Here is a 21,573-nt window from a genome sequence, read left to right on the forward strand (position 1 = left end):
AACATGAAGAACACCAATGTACCAAAGAAAAACATCAATTACGAGCTCAATGATCAATGCAGACCACCAACACAAAAGGCACATGATCTAGAGACATCCACAAGCACCATGAATTACCATAGCAACATCTGCACCAACACAAACTACTACAATCATCGACATCTCTATATTGAACCTTAGGAACACTAATTGCAATGACTATCAACCTTGAAAAATCATTTGCGAACCTCCAAACCACAAACCACTTGAATTGAGAACACACACAAATGTCCCAAACATACTTTCAAATCCACATGACAAGATATTACAATGCAGAGAAATGCAGATCAAAATACTGTCACTGTCACCATTGAACAATTGAAACATCAACCACGACACAGATACCCATAACTTTATTAAAAATTCATGCGGACCTCTGAAACTTGAACTGAATCAATTACAGACAACCCTCTACAAACTCTTTAATCCGCAAACTCTGATCTTCATCATACTTACTATGCTAAACAAACTAACTCACTGAACTTCACTGCATCACTGTCTCAAACAGAAAAATATGTTGACATCAATGACAACACATCTCTCAAATATCTCTCAAGCACATATTTGAAACATTCTTCCAACAATTTTAAATACCACAAACCTTAAAATGTGTAATATAGATGATGATGGATTACCTCTCTTTGGTTTACACCTATATAGTATATGCATATTGATAAAAATATGAGCTCACAACTATCTAATACAAAATTAACCATAATTTGAAGCATATTGAAAAGGAGGAAATAGTCAAGTTTAGGAACACTCTAATTTGTTCCCTAAACCTTGCCTAATGAACTTAGATTATAAGGGGCATCTTTTTCCCATGGGCTACCTACTTGGTTTCAAAAACAAATAATGGCCTCAAGTAGTTCTCACAATTATCTCTTAAGGAACATACACATAGATTTTCATTTTTAAGTTTTTATAACCATAAAAGTATCATTATTCATGGGAGTGAAAAAGAAAGAACACTATAGCAAGGAAACCATAAAAGGGTTTGAGATAAAACATGTAACAAATCACTACTTACCAATATTTTTTAAAACAAAGTTAGTTGATAATGTCCAATCACATGTAGATAAACCTAGTTATATCTACCTTAGCAAACCTATAGTAAGGATCATTGAAGATACTAAGATTTCAATTTTAGACCTCTCCATAATTGTGACTTTAATTCAATATAGACATACTCTACAACCCTTTCTAGTTTAACATACTTGACCCAAACTAATAATATATATGTTTGTATGTATATACCAACTTATAAAATTATGTTAATATGAATTCATGCCACAACCTAACATGGAGTGATGTTATCCAATATGACATATCATAAAATAAAGATCAATAAACATCACTATCCATACGAGGAATTATGTTTGAAAAAGTATGAATCCAAAAAAAGTATTAATTGACTTGTTAAGGTTTTAACTAAATATTTATTATGCTTATACATTTAATTACACCCATACATCTATTATCTACCTAGATATTTGCACTTTCTTGTCCAATATCAATCTAGTGGCATGTGAGATTGATACCACACCAAATTAAATTAATCCCAATAAATAAAACGTATAGATTATTCATATTTTCCAATTCCACCTATTTAATACCCATTATAGCCTATTTAGTACATATATCTATAAATATATGTATGAATTCAGGCCACCATCTAACATGAGACAATGTCATCCAATGTGACATATCATATTGGTGAGATCTATTACCACCACCAATAAAATTAAACTATAATTCATCCTTGAGGAGATCTTACTAAAACAAGGCACTAATACCCAATATTACTAGTCATGTTATATCAATTCAAAGATCATGTGAAGCTATACACTTAACAATATTAGTGCACAAAATAATGTGATGGTACACTTATTCCCTTCTACTTATCATTACTATAAAAGATCACCATCTAAATGATCTATACTAACTTCATTTTAATTTACAGGATAGTTCATAAGGAAGGTCCTTTTTTATGTGGTTAATAGAGACTTAAATTCAATATAATAGATTCCAACTTAAATTCTTAAAGATCGAATCCTAATTTCAAGTGAAAACTCAAGTTAACCTAGACATCACTATCCATAGTTCTTAATGATGAAGTGTCTTATTAAACAATATCATATCTCCACCTTATGACAATAATTTAAAAGATAAATCAATTTAATTGTAATAAACATGCAACAACAACCAATACTTCACAATTAAACTAACTTTTCTTTAATCTTGTTGCTCAAGCTAACAATATTTATGAATGACTTTTTGTGAGTTGTAATACATATACGTATTTCAAACAAGAATAATGTATTTAGTTACATTTTGAAATAGAAGTTGATATCTGCAGCAAATTTATACTGAAGAATTTTCAGTACTACCATCTGAAGCTGAATAATATTCAATGTAAGTCTCTTCTTCCATTGCAATATCTGGTTGATGGACATTATTTTCTGTTTCCTGATTAACACTTTGTACTTCTGAGTGTGCCCTTTCTTTATTTGAAGGAGTAAGAGAATTATCAATATTACCCACCAGTGCATCAAGTTTCCATTGAGCAATGTTGATTTGATTTTCCAACTGTAACACATCTAATCTTAAATCTTTGTGCTTATTTTCTCCTCTGGAATGGTATAGGGATGAAATCTTGATGACACAAGCAGCCAAGAATATTACTTAGTTCAGAATTATGAAGAATTAATTCTGTAAAAGTATGAACCCAATGAAAAAAAAAAGCCAAATTTATTACCTTCAAAGCTCTTCCCATAAACCTACTTCCATTTAAGATCAATGCCTTCTGTGCAGCTTCCCTGGTAGCAAATTCAAGGTTTGCTCCTCTGCAAAATAATCAAGTACTGTCCTTAAATTCTAACATAAGAGATTAGAATGAAGGCAAAGTCCAACTAGAAAGAGCAGCCATTAATGACAACAAAGCATCAAATAAAATAGCATTGAATACCCAGTTGGTACTCCAGTGGATATCTGATTCAGCATTATAACAGTCAATATCTCTCCGCATGCAGAGAAATGATTCCTTATGTCTTCCTCTGTTGCTCTATGGTGAACCTATAACAGTGACAAAAACAAATAAACAACTCATTTTGAAGCAATTATCAAAGTCATGGATATAAATTGTATGAAATAAGAAGGTTTCTTACATTAGATACATGGATGGTCCTTGTTTGATGAGGGTCTTTATTTGTTCTGATATTCTTCAAGCTATGAACTACTATAATGAAAATTTTAAAAAATTAGTCTTTTACACTACAAGAATAGTCTCCATGATCAAATGCATTCAGAGAAAAAATAAAAACTATAATTTAGCTGATGTATATTGAAGAAATAAGTCACATTAGTGTCATTAATTCAGCTTGTTGTTTAGTGTAGGTATGATTTGAGGGTTTTTGAGTGATAGAAGTAATTATAAGATTATAGTTTTGCAAGTGAGAGAATTGTTTTTAAGGGTCTTAGATCAATTTCCATGATCTATTGAATTGACTTCTTATTTAGGAAGCTCCAACTCTATAATTTCATCTTGTCAGCTCTGTCTGCTTTTCTGTTTGTAAACAGCTGTTTTTTGTTTTAGGGTTCTAGCTTTCTCAGCTCTAATAGCATTTTTTTCAAAGCCTCAAGTCCCTTCAAATTCTTTTATCGCTAAGAGAAATTAGATTTGATTTCTAGTCTATAGCTATTATTGCTTTGTTTTTGGATTTCATTCTGTAAAATTTTGTTTGCATCAACGTTTCAGATCGCACTTCATGATCTATCACCAGAATGAGAGAGTTGTAAGAAGAAAAATGATGAATCATGAATGATGAGTGATCTGAAACATTGATGCAAGCAAAATCTTATATTATAAAATTCAGAAACAAAACAATAATCTTTTATTATTATAAAAACAAAATATAAAATAACTTTTTTATATCATAATTTTTAAAAAATTAATAGAAACCAACTCAATGTTGAATTATTGGTGATTTAATAGTGTTTAGAGATTACCTGTGTCACTGTCTTGATGATGACTGTGTCTAGGTTTCCTTGTATCAGGGACACCAGAGGTGGAAAGGCCAGTTTTTATCTGCAGTACAACCAAGCCAACATATATCTTTTTCATATTAAACATATTAGTGTATTTTCTTGATTTTTTTCTGGATTCAATTGTGTAAGTATTTTTTCTGGAAAAAATACTTACACAATCAAATCCAGAAAAAAATTAATAGAATACAACATGAATTGTGAAAATCTCATAGCATTAATGTTACTAATACATTCAAAAATAAAATAGATATTCAACGTAACCTTTTCTGTAGAACTGGATATATGTGCTGAAACCTTTGAAGTTACAGTGTTCTTAGATCCAAAAGAAGCCTTTGTAACTAAAGGTTGTTGTGTAGGTAAGATACTTCTTCTCGAAGAGGATAATCTTCTAGGGTTAGGGTTTGGCATAGATGATATTGACATAGAAGAAATGCTAGAATTTGATCTAGAATTGGGTCTAGACAGTAATTTAGAAGAATTGTAGGTAGCCATTGTAGTATCAGATTTGGTGGAATTTCCAGACTTTGATCTAGATGGTACCAGAGGAGAACGGGATATAGTGGAATTCGTAGAATTAATTCTAAAAAGTCTATTAGGAGTTTCAGAGTTGCTAAAATTGGATGCAAATTTTGGATTAGACATTTTGGCAATGATGTTCAGTGTTGCCAAAGAAAGAGCTTCAGATTTGGATGAGATTAAAACAATGGAGGCCTTGGTTGTAAGACTAAAATAAGCTTGGAATGAACTGAAACAAGATACAAAAGAGGAGCGTCGATTCTAAAATGAATTCATGACTCTTAATTTCTTTGGTCTGGTTTGTATAAGTATATTTACTTTTGTTTATCAATACAAGTTAAGAGTTGATTGGTACATGTGTAAAGTGACTAGATTCTGATGGTTGATATTTACCGGTTCAAATCCCTTAAATATTTGTAATTGAAAAATCATATCTTTTAATTATTGAAAAAAATAATTTGTTTTTTTTCTTCAATAGAATTCTTCTTACCTTGTAAGTGTAGTAATGTGCAATAAATGTTTTTGGCTAATTGTTTACTTGACTCTTGTATGAAAATGTTTTATTAGCTTTACAACTTTGTGTGAGGTGTATATGTTATATCCAATATCAATATAGATTTATTTATGTCTATAAATATTATAGTTAATATTTTCAAATATATAAATACTAATTGTAATTTTTTTAGATGTAGTAAGTGGCAGTCATCACTTCATAGTAGGAAAATTATAGTTTATATGATGAAGTTATTAATCTAGAAAAGCGCACAGTGATTGAAAGGTGTAGAGCCACCCAAGTATCTTGTAGAAGATGAATCCATTATAAGTCCAAGTTATTATCAAAGTAAGGAAGGGTCCAATTTGTAGAAGGGAAGAAGCACAATATTGTTGTGGTCACTCATATTTTTAGGGAAATTAATTTTTAAATTGTTTCCACTCATTCTTTCTCCTAGTCAAATCCTCCTACAAATCCCACTTGCCCTAATCCCACCTAATCATTCTTCTAATCTCTCTCTCCTAATGGGTTAGTGGCTAATCCTCATGATTAGCCACAAAGTCAACTCCTTGTCGCTTCACTCAACCACTTTCCATAAATGACCTTCTCACATCTCTCTATGCATCTCCCATCCAACTACCTTCCTTAAATGCTCTTTTCCTAGGTGAATGTGAGATTTTCAAAAATCTCACATTCCTCTAGGTATCTCTTCCTCCAAGGAATTTTTAATTCCTCTTTATTCCTCCAATCCCCATGCTCGTCATTTTAAGGAATTTTTAATTCCTCCTCATCATCATCCAAGGAATACTTTTATTCATTTTCTCTTCCCTAGGTGCATTGGGAAGCCTTCCCAATAAACCTTGAGGAGTGTAGAGACAAGATATACCTTTATGGTATATCTCTTGGACTCCACACTTGTCTTGTCAACTTCTCTTGATCCATGTGTGGGCTCACATGCAATATTGACACTCCATCTTGGATCAATCCTAGCCCTCCATTTCCTCCTCCTATAAATTGGAGACTCCACTCCTTCATTATCCATCTCCAAATCAAGTAAGTTTATGCTGCTCATTTGAGTTTAGATAATCATCCAAAGCACCCAAGTTATAGCCAAATCCATACCCATCCATAACTTAGCCAATTATCCATCCATTTCATCTTACTATCAAGCATCTTGTACACACTTTGGAAAGCCGAGCACATACGATCCAAGAGAAAATCAAGTGGAGCATCAAAGGGGCGCCTTCACTTCATCAAGCTCAATCTGAGGAACAAGAGACAACTATGAGGTATAATGGTGTTTTACTAAGTTTTCTTTTGTGTTTTATGATTGTTTATATTTAAACTAACCATTTGCCTCCTCTCTAGTTTTCCCTTGGTTCATTTTGGCATGCCCGATGGGACCCGTGTCCCTAATTTAACATTTTGTGAAGTTTTTAGTTGCAGGTGTCAGAATAGCATGAGCGACAGCAATTTGGCGCGACCGTTTTGGGTTCAACACAAGCGATACGAGTTTTGGTACATGCGCAAGAACTTTAGTGCGCCCAATTCAAATTTGTATTTTCTAACCTGCCTATTTGCAGGTCTTCCAATCAATGTGGCCGCGTTAGGAAAACGCGCCTATTGGCAACTCATTTTCATTCGCTCTTTTGTTTAGATTTGCAGTTATCCAGTTTTTTCTTTCTTAATTAGTAATTTAAAATAAAACACACAAAAAGGGAAAAAGTTCAAAAAATCAAAAAATTAGTTGATCTTTTAATCTAGTCTTCTTTTTTTTTTTAAAACAACGTTTTAGCGCGATCATTCTACAAATAGTGCGGGCACTTTGTCAGAATCCTGCCTATTTTCAAAATTTAAATTTTCAAATTTGTGCTAACCCACTAACCTGCATTGTTGGTTTTGGCACGAGCGCATGCACTTCGGTGTGACCGACATTAGAAAAATGTGACCACTCGCAGGTATAACATTTTGATTTTGCATTTTCTGCATTTTTGGATTTTTTGCTTTCTAACCCACTACAGTGTTGGCATTATGGATGAATTGATTATGAGTTGCATTGATGTTTTGTCATTGATGTCAACTCTAGCTATTATGGTTGGTTACCGGCAGACAGGTTTTGGTTACCAGCAGAAGATCTAGTGTTACCGACAGAAGAGACTATCTGTTGGACACTTCCAGCATGTTTGGATCAATGGAGTATGTTTGGTTTTATGTGTTACATGCTTCTGGAGCATGTTTTGGTCATTTGGTATTGACTTGGTAATCGGATGCTATCATACACTCTTGTAAACCCTTACCAACATTGGTTTAAGGTTTAACCAGCAGAGCTTTCACTCAGAAATCTTGACATGATGCATAAGTGGTGTTGGTGCGGCTTCTAGATGGATTTCAGGATGTTGAAGATGTTCTTTGATCGAGCCTTAAACTGTTTGAAGACATTGCTTTGGCGTGGTGGACCTAGAATAGGTCTGGTACCTATCTAGGTTATGGACCAGTATCATGTTAACGTGTACTCTACACGTTACCGGGATATTTTGGGATGATTTATGGATTTGTTATTGTTGTTTTGGTCTTAAGCCAACATGGCATATCATTGTAATATGGATTTATGTAATGATCTTATTGTAATATCTTTTAGTTGGCCGACCTAATTAGTTTAGGCCTTAGGGTTGGTATAAAATGATGTAAGATCTCATTGTAGAAAGTGTTCATGGTCATGTAATGTAATATCATATGCAAAGGAGATTTGGTCGATCATAGGTGATTGAATTAGGATTAAGGAAGAGGTCAAAGGCCTCCAGTATTGAGCTTAACTAAGACTATAATCAAGCATGGTAGATGTTATCTCTGCCAGCTCATTATTCTGGATTGTTGTCTATTTATCTTGAGATGGTTGTTGCCTCTCTATAGTCAGTGAGACTCTTTTGTAATGAGTAGTACGCTCTAGGCAGTGTGCCTTCCTATATGTGCAGGCCCCTCATTGTATTACATACTTTCTACAGAAGTATCATCTGACTGTGGGTAGGCTTCACACCATGGTTTTTTCCTTTTTGGGTTTACCACGTACAAATCATGGTGTTATGTGGTATGATTGCATTGTGTTGACTATTTGTTTTATTGCTTACCAGTATCTGTTTTTGCTTTACCGGTACTTAATCTAGTTTAAGGTTATTAAGTGGATTAAATGATATAATTTGTTAACTACTGACTCACCCCCCCCCCCCCCTTCTCAGTTGTTCAGCAGCTATCCTAACAATTGGTATCAAATCCTTGGTCCTCTTTTACAGAAGCTTAACCGCTTGAGGTAGATCCTATGGCAACTAACACTTCAAATCCATGGGCAACTATTTTCTAAAGAGATATCCCTAAGCTTGATGGAACAAATTATGGGATATGGAAAATTTGAATGGAGACTCATCTTAGATGTCTTGGCAAGGATATTTGGGAGATCATTGAGAAAGCATATACACCTTATGATCCGACATCTGGCAATCCTGCTCCTGCAGACCTGGATAAGAATATTGAAAATAATTGCAGAGCTAGAGAAGCCCTCTTATGTGGACTTACTGATCAACAAATCATGGGATTGACTGATAAATCATCTGCAAAGGTTATGTGGGATAAATTGAAAACTCTGAATGAAGGTGATCCTACTCTCAAAATTGCTAAACTTGATGGTTACCGAGTAAGATATGAAAACTTGAAGATGGAAGATAATGAAATAATTGTTGCATTTATGGAAAGAGTAAATTTGATTGTTATAGGAATTCAATGTTGTGGAGGATCTCTGAGTGAAGATTAAATAGTTTCCAAAGTCTTGAGAGCCCTTCCACTGGCTTACAAGATGAAGGCAACTGCAATTGCTAAGCTGAGAACAATGACAAACACTTCAGTTAACAGAGACATTCTGATTGGGAAATTATCTGCTTTTGAGCTTGAAGAATTTGGATCTTCTGGAGCTGTAAAGTTTGAACCTGCTTTTCATGCATCATCATCCACTAGAAAAAGTGTGTTAGGTCTCGGGGACAACTGAGAGGTGGGGGGGGTGAATCAGTTGTCTTAAAACCTTAAACCAAAAACACCTTAAACAATTTACTGCTTAATACCGGTGAGACAGTCTGATATACTGATGAACAGAAATAACAGATAAAAGCAATACCGATAAAGATTAATGCATGAAACCAAAAGACAAAATCATCCACAACAAATGACACCAATATGTGTACGTGGAAACCCTATAAGGGGAAAAACCACAGTGGAAAACCTTACCCACAATCAGATGATACTACTGCATATAGTAAGTGTACATAAATGGGGTCTGCACATGCAAAAAGGCCAAGCGCCTAGAGCTCACTTCTCAAACACAAATGGGAGTCACACTAACTACAGTTGGATGGTTAGATCCAATAAAATGTACTGATCAAAATATCATCTTCATATGCTAGATTCAGTACCGGTGTAATGCTAATATGCTTTCACAAAAACCTAGCTTCTCCTTCAAATGATGTCTTTGTGTATAGCTCTGCTAAATCTCGCATATACCTTCACACAAAACCTTGTTCACATTCCACACTTGATCTTACAATTAAGACCTTACATTTATACCATAACCTAGGACCATTTTTAGTAGGTCGGCTCTACAAGATATTACAATAAAAGCATTTTACAAATAATTCAACATCCGATGCAATAACCGATTGAACATGTTGGCTTAATGCATTTACAACATTAATTAATCATTTCCTTAGAGTGCCATGCTAATCTAGATAAGATAAACCTGTCGGTGTAACCCTGGACCTATTTGCCGGTAACAACAAATATGCAAATATGATTATGTTAATAAACAACTCTCCAAGATAAGATGTCCAAACAATGTCTTCGACATTACCAAGTGTTTTCCATGCCATTCCAAGTGCTGATGAACAATGTATCCTGTCGGTGTACCATATACCAGTGATTGTGCAATAATCACTTGTCTACCGGTGAATGTTGCTTGATCTCCAAAGTGCCATAGTTTCAGTAGGTGTTGACATCAATGACAAAACCATACCAAAATACCAACAATCTCCCCCTTTGGCATTGATGGCAACACAAGATGGAAAAACCATCAAAGTGCCAAAATAGAAATGCCAAGTATAAAAACAATCTCCTCAAAGTAACAATCTCCCCCCCTGAGAGTAACATGAGTTTCCTTGTGTTTTTCTGTACCAATTTTGAGATAATGTTTTTCCATAGGTATCTCTCCCCCTTTGACATCAAATGCCAAAGTTACAACCAAATACCAATTTGTTATTAGATACCAATTGTTATATATAGTCCACATACAAAATACCAATCAATTTCAACATACCAACTACTCCCCCTAAGAAGTAGCTTCCTCATCAAAGCCGGAATAAAATATATCTCTGTTTATTTTGCCGGTTGATGACAGATATCAACTCTCTAAGTGTCTACCGGTGGGGGTATGACACCAAGCTATTTTCTGAGATACTCAAAAGTCTCCTTAGGCAAAGGTTTAGTGAAAATATCTGCAAGCTATTCTTTAGTATTCACATAAACCAGTTGTATTTCTTTCGCTTCAACTTTTTCCCTTAGAAAATTTAGTTTGATAGAAACATGTTTTGTTTTAGAATGTAATACTGGATTCTTAGATATGTCAATTGCTGCACTATGTTATTACAATAGATAGTTATAGGTTCCTTGCATTTTACCTTTAAGTCTTTCAACATTTGCTTAAGCCAAAGTACTTGAGTACAGTTTGTTGCTACTATAACATATTCTGATTCTGCTGTTGATAAAGATGTATAACTCTGTTTCTTACTCAACCAAGAAACTAATCTGTTTCCAAGAAAGAATTCTCCTCCGGTGGTGCTTTTTCTGTCATCCACATCTCTTGCTCAATTTGCATCTATGTATGCACATAGGTCAAAGTTTTCATCTCTAGGATACCATAATCCAAGATTTGTAGTGCCTTGTAAGTACCGAAAAATCCTTTTTACAGTTGATTCATGATTTTCTCTAGGATTACTCTGAAATCTTGAAACAATACATACTGCATTCATAATATCAGGTCTTGTTTGTGTTAAATATAGTAAACCTCCTATCATAGATTTGTACCTTGTTGGATTAACTGGTGTAGATTCATCTCTTAAAGATAGTTTGTCATTTGTAGTCATAGGTGTGCTTACTGGTTTACAGTTCTTCATCCCAAATTTCTTAAGTAGCTCTTTTAAGTATTTTGATTGACTCAAAAATATACCTTTGTTAGTCTGTGATATCTGCAATCCTAAAAATAATCTTATTTCACCAATCATAGACATTTCAAATTCTTGCTGCATTTCAATAGAAAATTCTTTACACAATCTATCTTCTCCTCCAAATACTATATCATCAACAAAAACTTCTATAGCCAAGATGTCATCATTAGTCACTTTATAGTATAAGTTACTGTCAGCATTACCTCTAGAAAAAACAATTTTCAAAAGATACTTATCCAATCTTCCATACCAAGCTCTTGGAGCTTGCTTCAATCCATACAAAGCTTTCTTTAACCAGCAAACCATATCTTTGTCATTTGTTAAAGAAAATCCATCAAGTTGTTCAATGTAAACTTCCTCCTCAAGATCTCCATTCCTAAATGCACATTTAATATCCATTTGATATACTTTGTAGTTCTTGTGTGCTGAAAAAGGCAAAAACAATCTAACTGCCTCAACTCTAGCTACCAGTGCAAAGGTTTCATTATAATCAATTCCTTCCTTTTGAGAATATCCCTTACACACTAGTCTTGCTTTATTTCTAATAACCTTCCCATCTTCATTTAATTTATTTCTAAATACCCATTTTGTTCCAATTACATTTTTATCTTTAGGCCGGGGAACTAATGTCCAAGTGTTATTTTTCTCAATCTGCTCTAATTCTTCTTCCATAGCTTTAGTCCAATATTTATCTTCACATGCCTCATTAATTGATGATGGTTCAATTTGAGAAATAAGACATACCTCTTCATTTGTCAATCTTCCTCTTGTCATAACTCCTTTGTATTTGTTTCCAATTATCTGATCTTCAGAATGATTCAATCTTACATATCGGGGTGTCTTTGTTTGTTGTTGTTGTTTAGTCACAGTAGAATTTTCAGATGATATTGGTGTAACTGGATCTTCACTCTGTATCGGTGGGTTCTGTGTAGATTCATTTGATATAATTTCTATTGCCGGTTCAGAATCTATATACCTTGAAGTTCCTCTGAATTGTTCATCAAGTTTTACATTTGTACTTTCAACAATTTTCTGCAATCTCTTATTAAAACATCTATATGCTTTACTCTTAGATGAATAACCAAGAAATATACCTTCATCACTTCTAGGATCAAATTTTCCAATATACTCATCTCTTCTAATGTAACATTTGCTTCCAAAAATTCTGAAGTATTTAAGAGTAGGAGTAATACCGAATCATAGTTCATGAGGGGTCTTACCGGTTTCACCTTTAATGTGAACTTTGTTGAATGTATAGACCGTTGTGCTTACTGCTTCTCTCCAATATACATGTGGTAGATTTGCTTCTGATAACATACTTCTAGTAGCATCCAAGATAGTTTTGTTTTTCCTTTTAACAACTCCATTCTGCTGAGGTGTCCGAGGTGCTGATAGTTGTCTTCTAATTCCATTTACTTCACAGAATGTATTAAATTCCTTAGATGTGAATTCTCCTCCTTGATCTGATCTTAAACATTTGATTTTCTTACCGGTTTCATTTTCAACCATTGCTTTGAATAATTTAAACTTTCCAAGTGCTTATGATTTTTCTCTTAGAAAAGTAACCCAACACATTCTGGAATAGTCATCAATGATTAGCATGAAATATCTATCACCTTGTAAGCTTTTAATTCTAGCTGGACAACATAAATCAGTGTGAATTAAATCAAGAGCATTATTAGATTTCTCTGGAATACTTTTGAAACTAGTTCTAACCTATTTTCCAAATTGACATTCCTTACATACTGTATTGTGAGGTTTGACAATTTTAGGTAAATCTCTAACTGCCTTAGTAGTACTGATTTTTACCATGCAATCAAAGTTTACATGACAGAGTCTCTTATGCCATAGCCAACTTTCATCTATATGTGCAATCAAACATGTCTTCTCACTGTTATTCAAATGAAAGATATTACCTCTAGTCTGATTACCGATTGCAATTTCTAAACCAGTTCTATTCATGATTTTGCATTTTCCATTCTTAAATTGTAATTGAAATCCTCTCTCAACCAATTGACCAACACTCAAAAGATTATTCTTTAAACCTTCAACATAGTAAACATTATCAATGTTATGTTTACCATCAAGAGATATTGAACCCTTACCTTTAATCTGACAAGCTTTGTCATCTCCAAATCTTACTAAACTGCCATTATATTCTTGAAAGTTCAAGAATTTATCTTTGTCTCCTGTCATATGATGTGAGCATCCAGAATCAATTATCCATTCATCCTTTACCTCAATTTTAGCTGCCAAGGCCTATTCTACTGGTTTTACTGCAGGTGCCGGTTGATCTTCTGTTATAGCAACAAAAACCCATCCATTGTCTGTCGAATCTTCATCAGAATCATCAGTTACTCCTTCATTAGCTACATAACAAGATTTGTCCTTATTCTTCTTAAATCTGTATCTCTGATATTCAGGGTTAGGCTTGTATGTCCTTCTAGCTTCTTCTCTTAGTCTAGCATGTCTATCAGGGCATCTTGAAGCCATATGACCAATCTTATTGCATTTAAAACATTTAAAGGGTGCTTTACCTTCATACTTACTTCCAATAGGACCTTTAGGCATTTTCCTTGCAAATAGTGCTTCAAGTTCTTCAAGTTCTTTCCTACTTTCCTCAAGTTCTCTTGCATAAAAGGCTTTCCAATCATATTTTTCAAATGATGATGCAGATGATGTTGATGCTTTGAAAGCTAAATCTGTCTTTATAGTAGTAATAGGACTAAATTCCTCAATTTCAAAAGCTGAAAGTTTTCCAATCAATGTATCCCTAGTTACTGATGTATTAGGCATTGTTCTTAACTCATTTATAGCAGTAACCTTCATTTTATATGCCGGTGGCAATCCTCTTAAAACTTTTGAAACAATTCATCTTCACTTAAGGTTCCTCCACAATATTTTATACCCAAAACAATTTCATTTACTCTTTCCATAAAAGCAAAAATTCTTTCATCTTCTTCCATTTTCAGAATTTCATACCTAACCCAAAAGCTTTCAAGTTTTGCAATTTTGACTATGGAATCTCCTTCATTCAGTGTTTCCAAATGATCCCAAATAGCTTTAGTAGTTGATCTATCTGATAATCCCATGATTTGGTGATCTGATAATGCGCTCAAAAGTGCCTCTCTTGCTTTGCAATCATTCTCTTCATCTTTATTCAAGTTAGTAGGAGCAGGCTGACTGGGAGTAGCAGGAGTATAACCATTCTTTGTAACATCCCAGATGTCCTTCCAAATGCAATTTAGACATGTCTCCATTCTGATCTTCCATATCCCATAGTTGGTTCCATCAAGTTTAGGACTGTCCTTCTTGAAATAGTTAGTAGACATTTTGATCTCCTCAAGTTTTTAAACTTCTACAAAAAGAGGACTTAGCTCTGATACCAATTGTTAGGTCTCGGGGAAAAATGAGAGAGGGGGGGGGGGGTGAATCAGTTGTCTTAAAACTTTAAACCAAAAACACCTTAAACAATTTACTACTTAATACCAGTGAGATAGTCTGATATACCAGTGAACAGAAATAACAGATAAATGCAATACCGGTAAAGATTGATGCATGAAACCAAAAGACAAAATCATCCACAACAAATGACACCAATATTTGTACGTGGAAACCCTATAAGGGGAAAAAACACAGTGGGAAACCTTACCCACAATCAGATGATACTATTGTAGATAGTTAGTGTACATAAATGGGGTCTGCACATGCAGAAAGGCTAAGCGCCTAGAGCTGACTGCTCAAACACAAATTGGAGTCACACTGACTACAGTTGGATGGTTAGATCCAATAAAATGTACTGCTCAAAATAGCATCTTCATATGCTGGATTCAGTACCGGTGTAATGCTAATATGCTTTCACAAAAACCTAGCTTCTCCTTCAAATGATGTCTTCGTGTATAGCTCTGCTAAATCTCGCATATACCTTCACACAAAACCTTCTTCGCATTCCACACTTGATCTTACAATTAAGACCTTACATTTATACCATAACCTAAGACCATTTTTAGTAGGTCGGCTCTACAAGATATTACAATAAAAACATTTTACAAATAATTCAACATCCGATGCAATAACCAATTAAACATGTCAGCTTAATGCATTTACAACATTAATTAATCATTTCCTTAGCGTGCCATGCTGATCTGGATAAGATAAACCTGCTAGTGTAACCCTGGACCTATTTGCCAGTAACATTAAATATGCAAATATGATTATGTTAATAAACAACTCTCCAAGATAAGATGTCCAAACAATTTCTTCGACATTACCAAGTGTTTTCCATGCCATTCCAAGTGCTGGTGAACAATGTATCCTGTCGGTGTACCATATACTAGTGATTGTGCAATAATCACTTGTCTGTCAGTGAATGTTGCTTGATCTCCAAAGTACCATAGTTTCAGTAGGTGTTGACATCAATGACAAAACCATACCAAAATACCAACAAAGTGATTGGAAAGCCTTATATGCAAAAGAATTGGAAGATATGAGGAAAGAGGATGAAGAATTTGAGCTACTTGAACCCTTATTTGCTAGAAGAGTACCTAAAGGACCAACATGAAGTAAGTGTGAAGGAAAAGCATCTTTTAAATGGTTTGCATGTAATAAGATTGGTCATTTTGTATCTAGATGTCCTGAAAGGAATGCAAGATTTGAGGAAAGAGTTAAGAAATCATTTAAGCCTAACCAGAACACATAGAGATTCAAGAAAAGTAAACAATGCTACATAGTGAATGAGGAAGGAGTAAGTGATGACTCTGGGGATGAACCGACAGAAGACTCTACTAGTGGATCTGACAATGGAAAGGAATGAGTGTTCTATGCTTTAAAGGAAGATGAACTGGAACCGGCTATCATAAATGAAGAAAAGGCCCTGGTAGCAAAAGTTGAAGATAAGGATGAATGGGTAATTGATAGTGGATGCTCACATCATATGATTGGAGATAAGAGAAATTTTTTATCCTTGCAAGAATAAAATGGTAGTCAAGTCAGATTTGGAGATGACAAAGCATGTATGATCAAAGGTAGAGGTACTATTTATCTGGATGGTAAGCATAATACTGATAATGTCTATTATGTAGAAGGTTTAAAGCATAATCTTTTGAGCGTTGGTCAATTGGTGGACAAGGGTTTCCAACTTCAGTTTAAAGATAGAAAAAGCAAGATCATTAACAAGACTGGTTTGGAGATTGCAACCGGTACTCAAACTAGAGGTAATATATTTCACTTGAACACTCGTAGTAAGACATGTTTGATTGCTCATATTGATGAGAGTTGGTTATGGCATAAGAGGTTGTGTCATGTTAATTTTGATTGTATTGTTAATATCAGTTCAACTAAGGCAATTAGAGATATACCTAAGATTATGAAGCCTCATAATTCGGTATGTAAGCAATGTCAATTAGGAAAGAAAGTTAGAAATTCTTGTAAGAGTATACATGATAAATCTAATGATGTACTTGATTTGATTCACACTGACTTATGTGGTCCAGCAAGGACTAGAAGCTTTCAAGGTGATAGGTATTTCATGCTTATTATTGATGACTATTCTTGGATGATGTGGGTGACTTTTCTTAGGGAGAAGTCTAAAGCCTTTGAGAAATTCAAGATCTTTAAAGAAAGGGTTGAAACAGAAACTGGATTGAAAATCAAATGTCTAAGATCAGATCAAGGCGGTGAGTTCACTTCTCATGAATTTAACAGTCATTGTGAGATAAATGGAATTAGGAGATAGTTATCTGCACCTCGGACTCCTCAAAAAAATGAAGTGGTGGAAAGAAACAATGGAACCATTTTGGATGCAACAAGATCTATAATGATGGAAGCCAAATTACCTCACATCTACTAGAGAGAAGCAGTGAGTACAATAGTCTACACATTCAATAGAGTTCACATCAAAGGTGAAACTGGTAAGACTCCTTATGAATTATGGTTTGGATATACACCTACTATTAAATATTTCAATTTTTTTTGAAGTAAATGCTATATCAAAAGGGATGATTTAGTTGGAAAGTTTGAACCTAGATGTGATGAAGGGATATTTCTTGGTTATTCAATTCAAAGCAAAGCATATAGATGTTATAACAAAATATTGCAGAAAATTGTGGAAAGCGCTAATGTGAAAGTGGATGAGCAATACTAAATCAATCTATATCATATAACAAGGAACCGGTAGTGGAAATGATCATAATTGAATCGACAATGCCTTAACTAGTACAAGAAACTGAAACACTTACACCGGCATAATCAGAAAATTCAACTATGACTGATGATCAGAGCAATGAACCTGAAGTTCAAAAGATATCAAGGTATGTAAGATTAAACCATTCTGAAGATCAAATCATTGGAGATAGGAACAAGGGAGTTATGACAAGAAGAAGACTGGAAAATGAAGAGGTATGTCTTATTTCTCAAATTGAATTGACATCTGTTATTGAAGCTTGTAAAGACAAACATTGGTTAAAGACTATGGAAGATGAATTAGATCAGATAGAGAAGAATGAGACTTGGACTTTAGTTCCCCGACCTAAAAATAAGAATGTTATTGGAACTAAATGGGTCTTTAGGAATAAACTGAATGAGGATGGTAAAGTTGTAAAAAACAAGGCTAGATTGGTTTGTAAAGGATATTCTCAAATGGAAGGAATTGATTATGGTGGAACATTTGCACCTGTAGCTAGAATTGAAGTTGTTAGACTATTTCTTGACTATGCAACTTATAAGAACTACAAGGGTTATCAAATGGATGTTAAATGTGAATTTTTGAATGGTGAACTTGAAAAAGAAGTATACTTTGAGTAGCTTGATGGATTTTCAATGACAGATGATAAAGATATAGTTTGGAGATTGAAGAAAGTTTTATATGGATTGATATGCAAGGTTGGATAAATATCTTTTGAAGCTTGGTTTTACTAAAGGCAGTGTTGATAGTAATTTATATTATAAGATCACTGATAATGGTATTTTGATTATTGAAGTATTTGTTGATGATATCATTTTTGGAGGAGAAGATAAATTGTGCATGGAATTTTCTAATAATATGAAGAATGAATTTGAAATGTCCATGATTGGTGAGATGAGATTTTTCTTAGGTTTGCAGATTACTCAAACTGACCAAGGCATTTTTATTTGTCAAACTAAGTATCTGAGGGAATTGTTGAAGAAATTTTGTATGGATAATTCCAAACTGGTAAGTACTCCTATGGTGACAAGTGAGAAATTATATATCAAGGATACTTCTACACCAGTAAATTTGACAAGTTACAAGTCTATGATTGGTGGTTTATTATATCTAACTTAGACTAGACTGGATATTATGAATGTAGTAAGTATTGTTTCAAGATATCAAAGTAATCCTAAAGAAAATCATGAATGTGTAGTAAAGAGGATATTCTGGTATTTGCCCGGAACAACAGAAAATGGCTTGTGGTATTCTAGAAATGATGATTTCACTTTATGTGCATATATAGATTCAGATTGGGTAGGAGATACTGATGACATGAAGAGCAAATCTGGTGGAGCTTTCTTTCTTGGAAAGAAACTGGTTTCATGGACTAGCAAAAAATAGTCATGCATTTCTTTATCTACTGCAGAAGCTGAGTATGTTGCAGCAACAACTAATTGCACTCAAGTCTTGTGGATGAAGCAAATGTTGAAGGATATCAAGGTAAATTGTAGTGAACTGGTAGTTATGTACTATGATAACTCTGCAACTATTGACATGTCTAAAAATATGATATTTCACTCTAAGACTAAGCATATATCAATAAATTATAACTTTTTGAAGGACAAGGTAGAAGGAAAGGAACTCAAACTGGTTTATGTGAACACTAAAGAGCATACTGCAGATATATTCACTAAATCATTTGAGTATTTGAGAGATAGGTTAGGGGTTTTTGCCCCTCCGATAGAGACTTTATTGATGCAGTTTATCATCAATCTGGTATGCATTATCAGAGATATTATTCATTATGGCACTGATGAGTGGTGGTACTACTCAGGGGGAGTACTCAGCTTTGAGATTCAGAGGTTTATATTCTTGCTTTGATATTTTTGTTAGATTTCTGGAATTGATGTCAAAGGTGGAGAGATAGTGATGTGAAAAATAAATTCAGAACTTTACAGAAATATTATTCATAGGGGGAGAGTTATTGACATTCGAGAGATTGTTGGTTGTCTTCCATAAGGGAGACTTGTTTGAAATTTTTTGGTACTTAGATGTTTTCACATCTAGTGTTGTCATCAATGCCAAAGGGGGAGATTGTTGGCATTATGGATGAATTGATTATGTGTTGCATTAATGTTTTGTCATTGATGTCAACACTAGCTGTTATGGTTGGTTACCGATAGACAGGTTTTGGTTACCAACAGAAGATCTAGTTTTACCAGTAGAAGAGTATTTGTTGGACACTTCCAGCATGTTTGGATCAATGGAGTATGTTTGGTTTTATGTGTTACATGCTTCTGGAGCATTTTTTGGTCATTTGGTATTGACTTGGTAATCCGATGCTATCATACACTCTTGTAAACCCTTACTGGCATTGGTTTAAGGTTTAATCGGCAGAGCTTTCACTGAGAAATCTTGACAGGATGCATAAGTGGTGTTGGTGCGGCTTCTAGATGGATTTCAGGATGTTGAAGATGTTCTTTGATCGAGCCTGAAATTGTTTGAAGACATTTCTTTGGCATGGTGGAGCCAGAATAGTTCTGGTACCTATCTAGGTTATGGACCAATATCATGTTAATGTGTACTATACACATTACCAGGATGTTTTGGGATGATTTATGGATGTGTTATTGTTGTTTTGGTCTTAAGCCAACATGACATATCATTGTAATATGGATTTATGTAATGATCTTATTGTAATATCTTTTAGGTGGCCGACCTAATTGGTTTAGGCCTTGGGGTTGGTATAAAATGATGTAAGATCTCATTGTAGAAAGTGTTCTTGGTCATGTAATGTAATATTATATGCGAAGGAGATTTAGTCGATCATAGGTGATTGAATTGGGATTAAGGAAGAGGTCAAAGACCTCCGGTATTGAGCTTAATTGAGACTATAATTAGGCATGGTAGATGCTATCTTTGGCAGTTTATTATTATAGATTATTGTCCATTTATCTTCAGATGGTTTTTGCCTCTCTATAGTCAGTGAGACTCTTTTGTAATGAGTAGTATGCTCTAGGCAGTGTGCCTTCCTGCATGTGCAGGTCACTCATTTTATCACATACTTTCTGTAGAAGTATCATTTGACTATGGGTAGGCTTCCCATAGTGGTTTTTCCCTTTCCAAGTTTTCCACATACAAATCATGGTGTTATGTGGCATGGTTGCATTGTGTTGATTATCTATTTTATTGCTTACTGGTATCTATTTCTGCTTTACCGATACTTAATCTAGTTTAAGGTTATAAAATGGACTAAATGATATAATATGTTAACAACTGGTTCACCCCCCCCTTTCAGTTGTTCACCAGTTATCCTAACATGTAGCGCGTATGCAAGCATTTCAGCGCCTACGTAGGTGCTTCAACGCGACTATCTAAAAAACAACATGAGCACTGTTTCTACATAATTTTGTCTATTAATCAGATTTTTGAGTTTTGCAGGTCTTATTTGAGAGGTCCAAGACATATTATAGACTACTAATCCATTGTTTTGCAAGTTGCCTAAAGATATACAAACAAACATTGTATCTTTTTAATCATTTTCTTACGCACTTAATCTAATTGGGTAAAAGAACAATGTGTCTTACATGTTTGAGAAAAGTGTAGTGGTAGGAGAGTATTCTCTTGTCTATATAGACAATTAGAAATCCAGACCCTCAAAACTTTCCTAGTGTTTGTATACTTTTTACCTTTAGTGGGCCTGCCCTCTCGATTTGGTGAGAGGGGAAAAAACCAAGTGAGTATAGCTAAAACCAAAGCATTCCTACTCACTATAATAAATAGGCCTTTTGGGATGAAAATCTAGGAGGACAAAGCTATTTGAGAGTGTTAGATAGTTCAAATAATCGGAAGACAACTAAGAGGGGGGGGGGGTGAATCAATTATCACCAGATTGATGGGAAGCCTACCCATAGTTAGATAATACTTTTTTAGTATGTGATTACAAATTGAGGGGCATACACTTGTAGGAAGACCAACAACCTAGAGCACACTGCTCATTACAAAAGGAGTCTCACTGACTACATAAAAATCTAGACTACAATCCAGAAGAAAGA

At 34.3% G+C, this 21,573-nt stretch overlaps 1 protein-coding gene across 1 annotated transcript; it reads right to left on the reverse strand.

The window, feature by feature from the left end:
* Positions 1–2,321: 2,321 nt before the first annotated feature.
* On the reverse strand, positions 2,322–4,847 carry LOC131063349 (nucleolar protein 12-like). The gene is made up of 6 exons (XM_057997131.2): positions 4,348–4,847; positions 4,048–4,126; positions 3,207–3,277; positions 3,008–3,114; positions 2,798–2,885; positions 2,322–2,694 (listed from the first exon to the last, which is right to left on the reverse strand). Exons 1-6 carry the CDS (start codon positions 4,726–4,728, stop codon positions 2,404–2,406), a joined length of 1,017 nt encoding a protein of 338 aa, XP_057853114.2. The 5' UTR covers positions 4,729–4,847; the 3' UTR covers positions 2,322–2,403.
* Positions 4,848–21,573: the final 16,726 nt, after the last annotated feature.

This window comes from Cryptomeria japonica, chromosome 5, assembly GCF_030272615.1.
Source record: "Cryptomeria japonica chromosome 5, Sugi_1.0, whole genome shotgun sequence".
Classification (NCBI taxonomy): Eukaryota; Viridiplantae; Streptophyta; class Pinopsida; order Cupressales; family Cupressaceae; genus Cryptomeria; species Cryptomeria japonica.

Coding starts and splice junctions, on each gene's coding strand:
- LOC131063349 (XM_057997131.2), bottom strand. CDS start 4,728: ATGTCTAATCCAAAATTTGCATCCAATTTTAGCAACTCTGAAACTCCT. Junction 4,127..4,347: donor TATCCAGTTCTACAGAAAAG/GTTACGTTGAAT, acceptor GTTGTACTGCAG/ATAAAAACTGGCCTTTCCAC. Junction 3,278..4,047: donor TCATCAAGACAGTGACACAG/GTAATCTCTAAA, acceptor TTTTCATTATAG/TAGTTCATAGCTTGAAGAAT.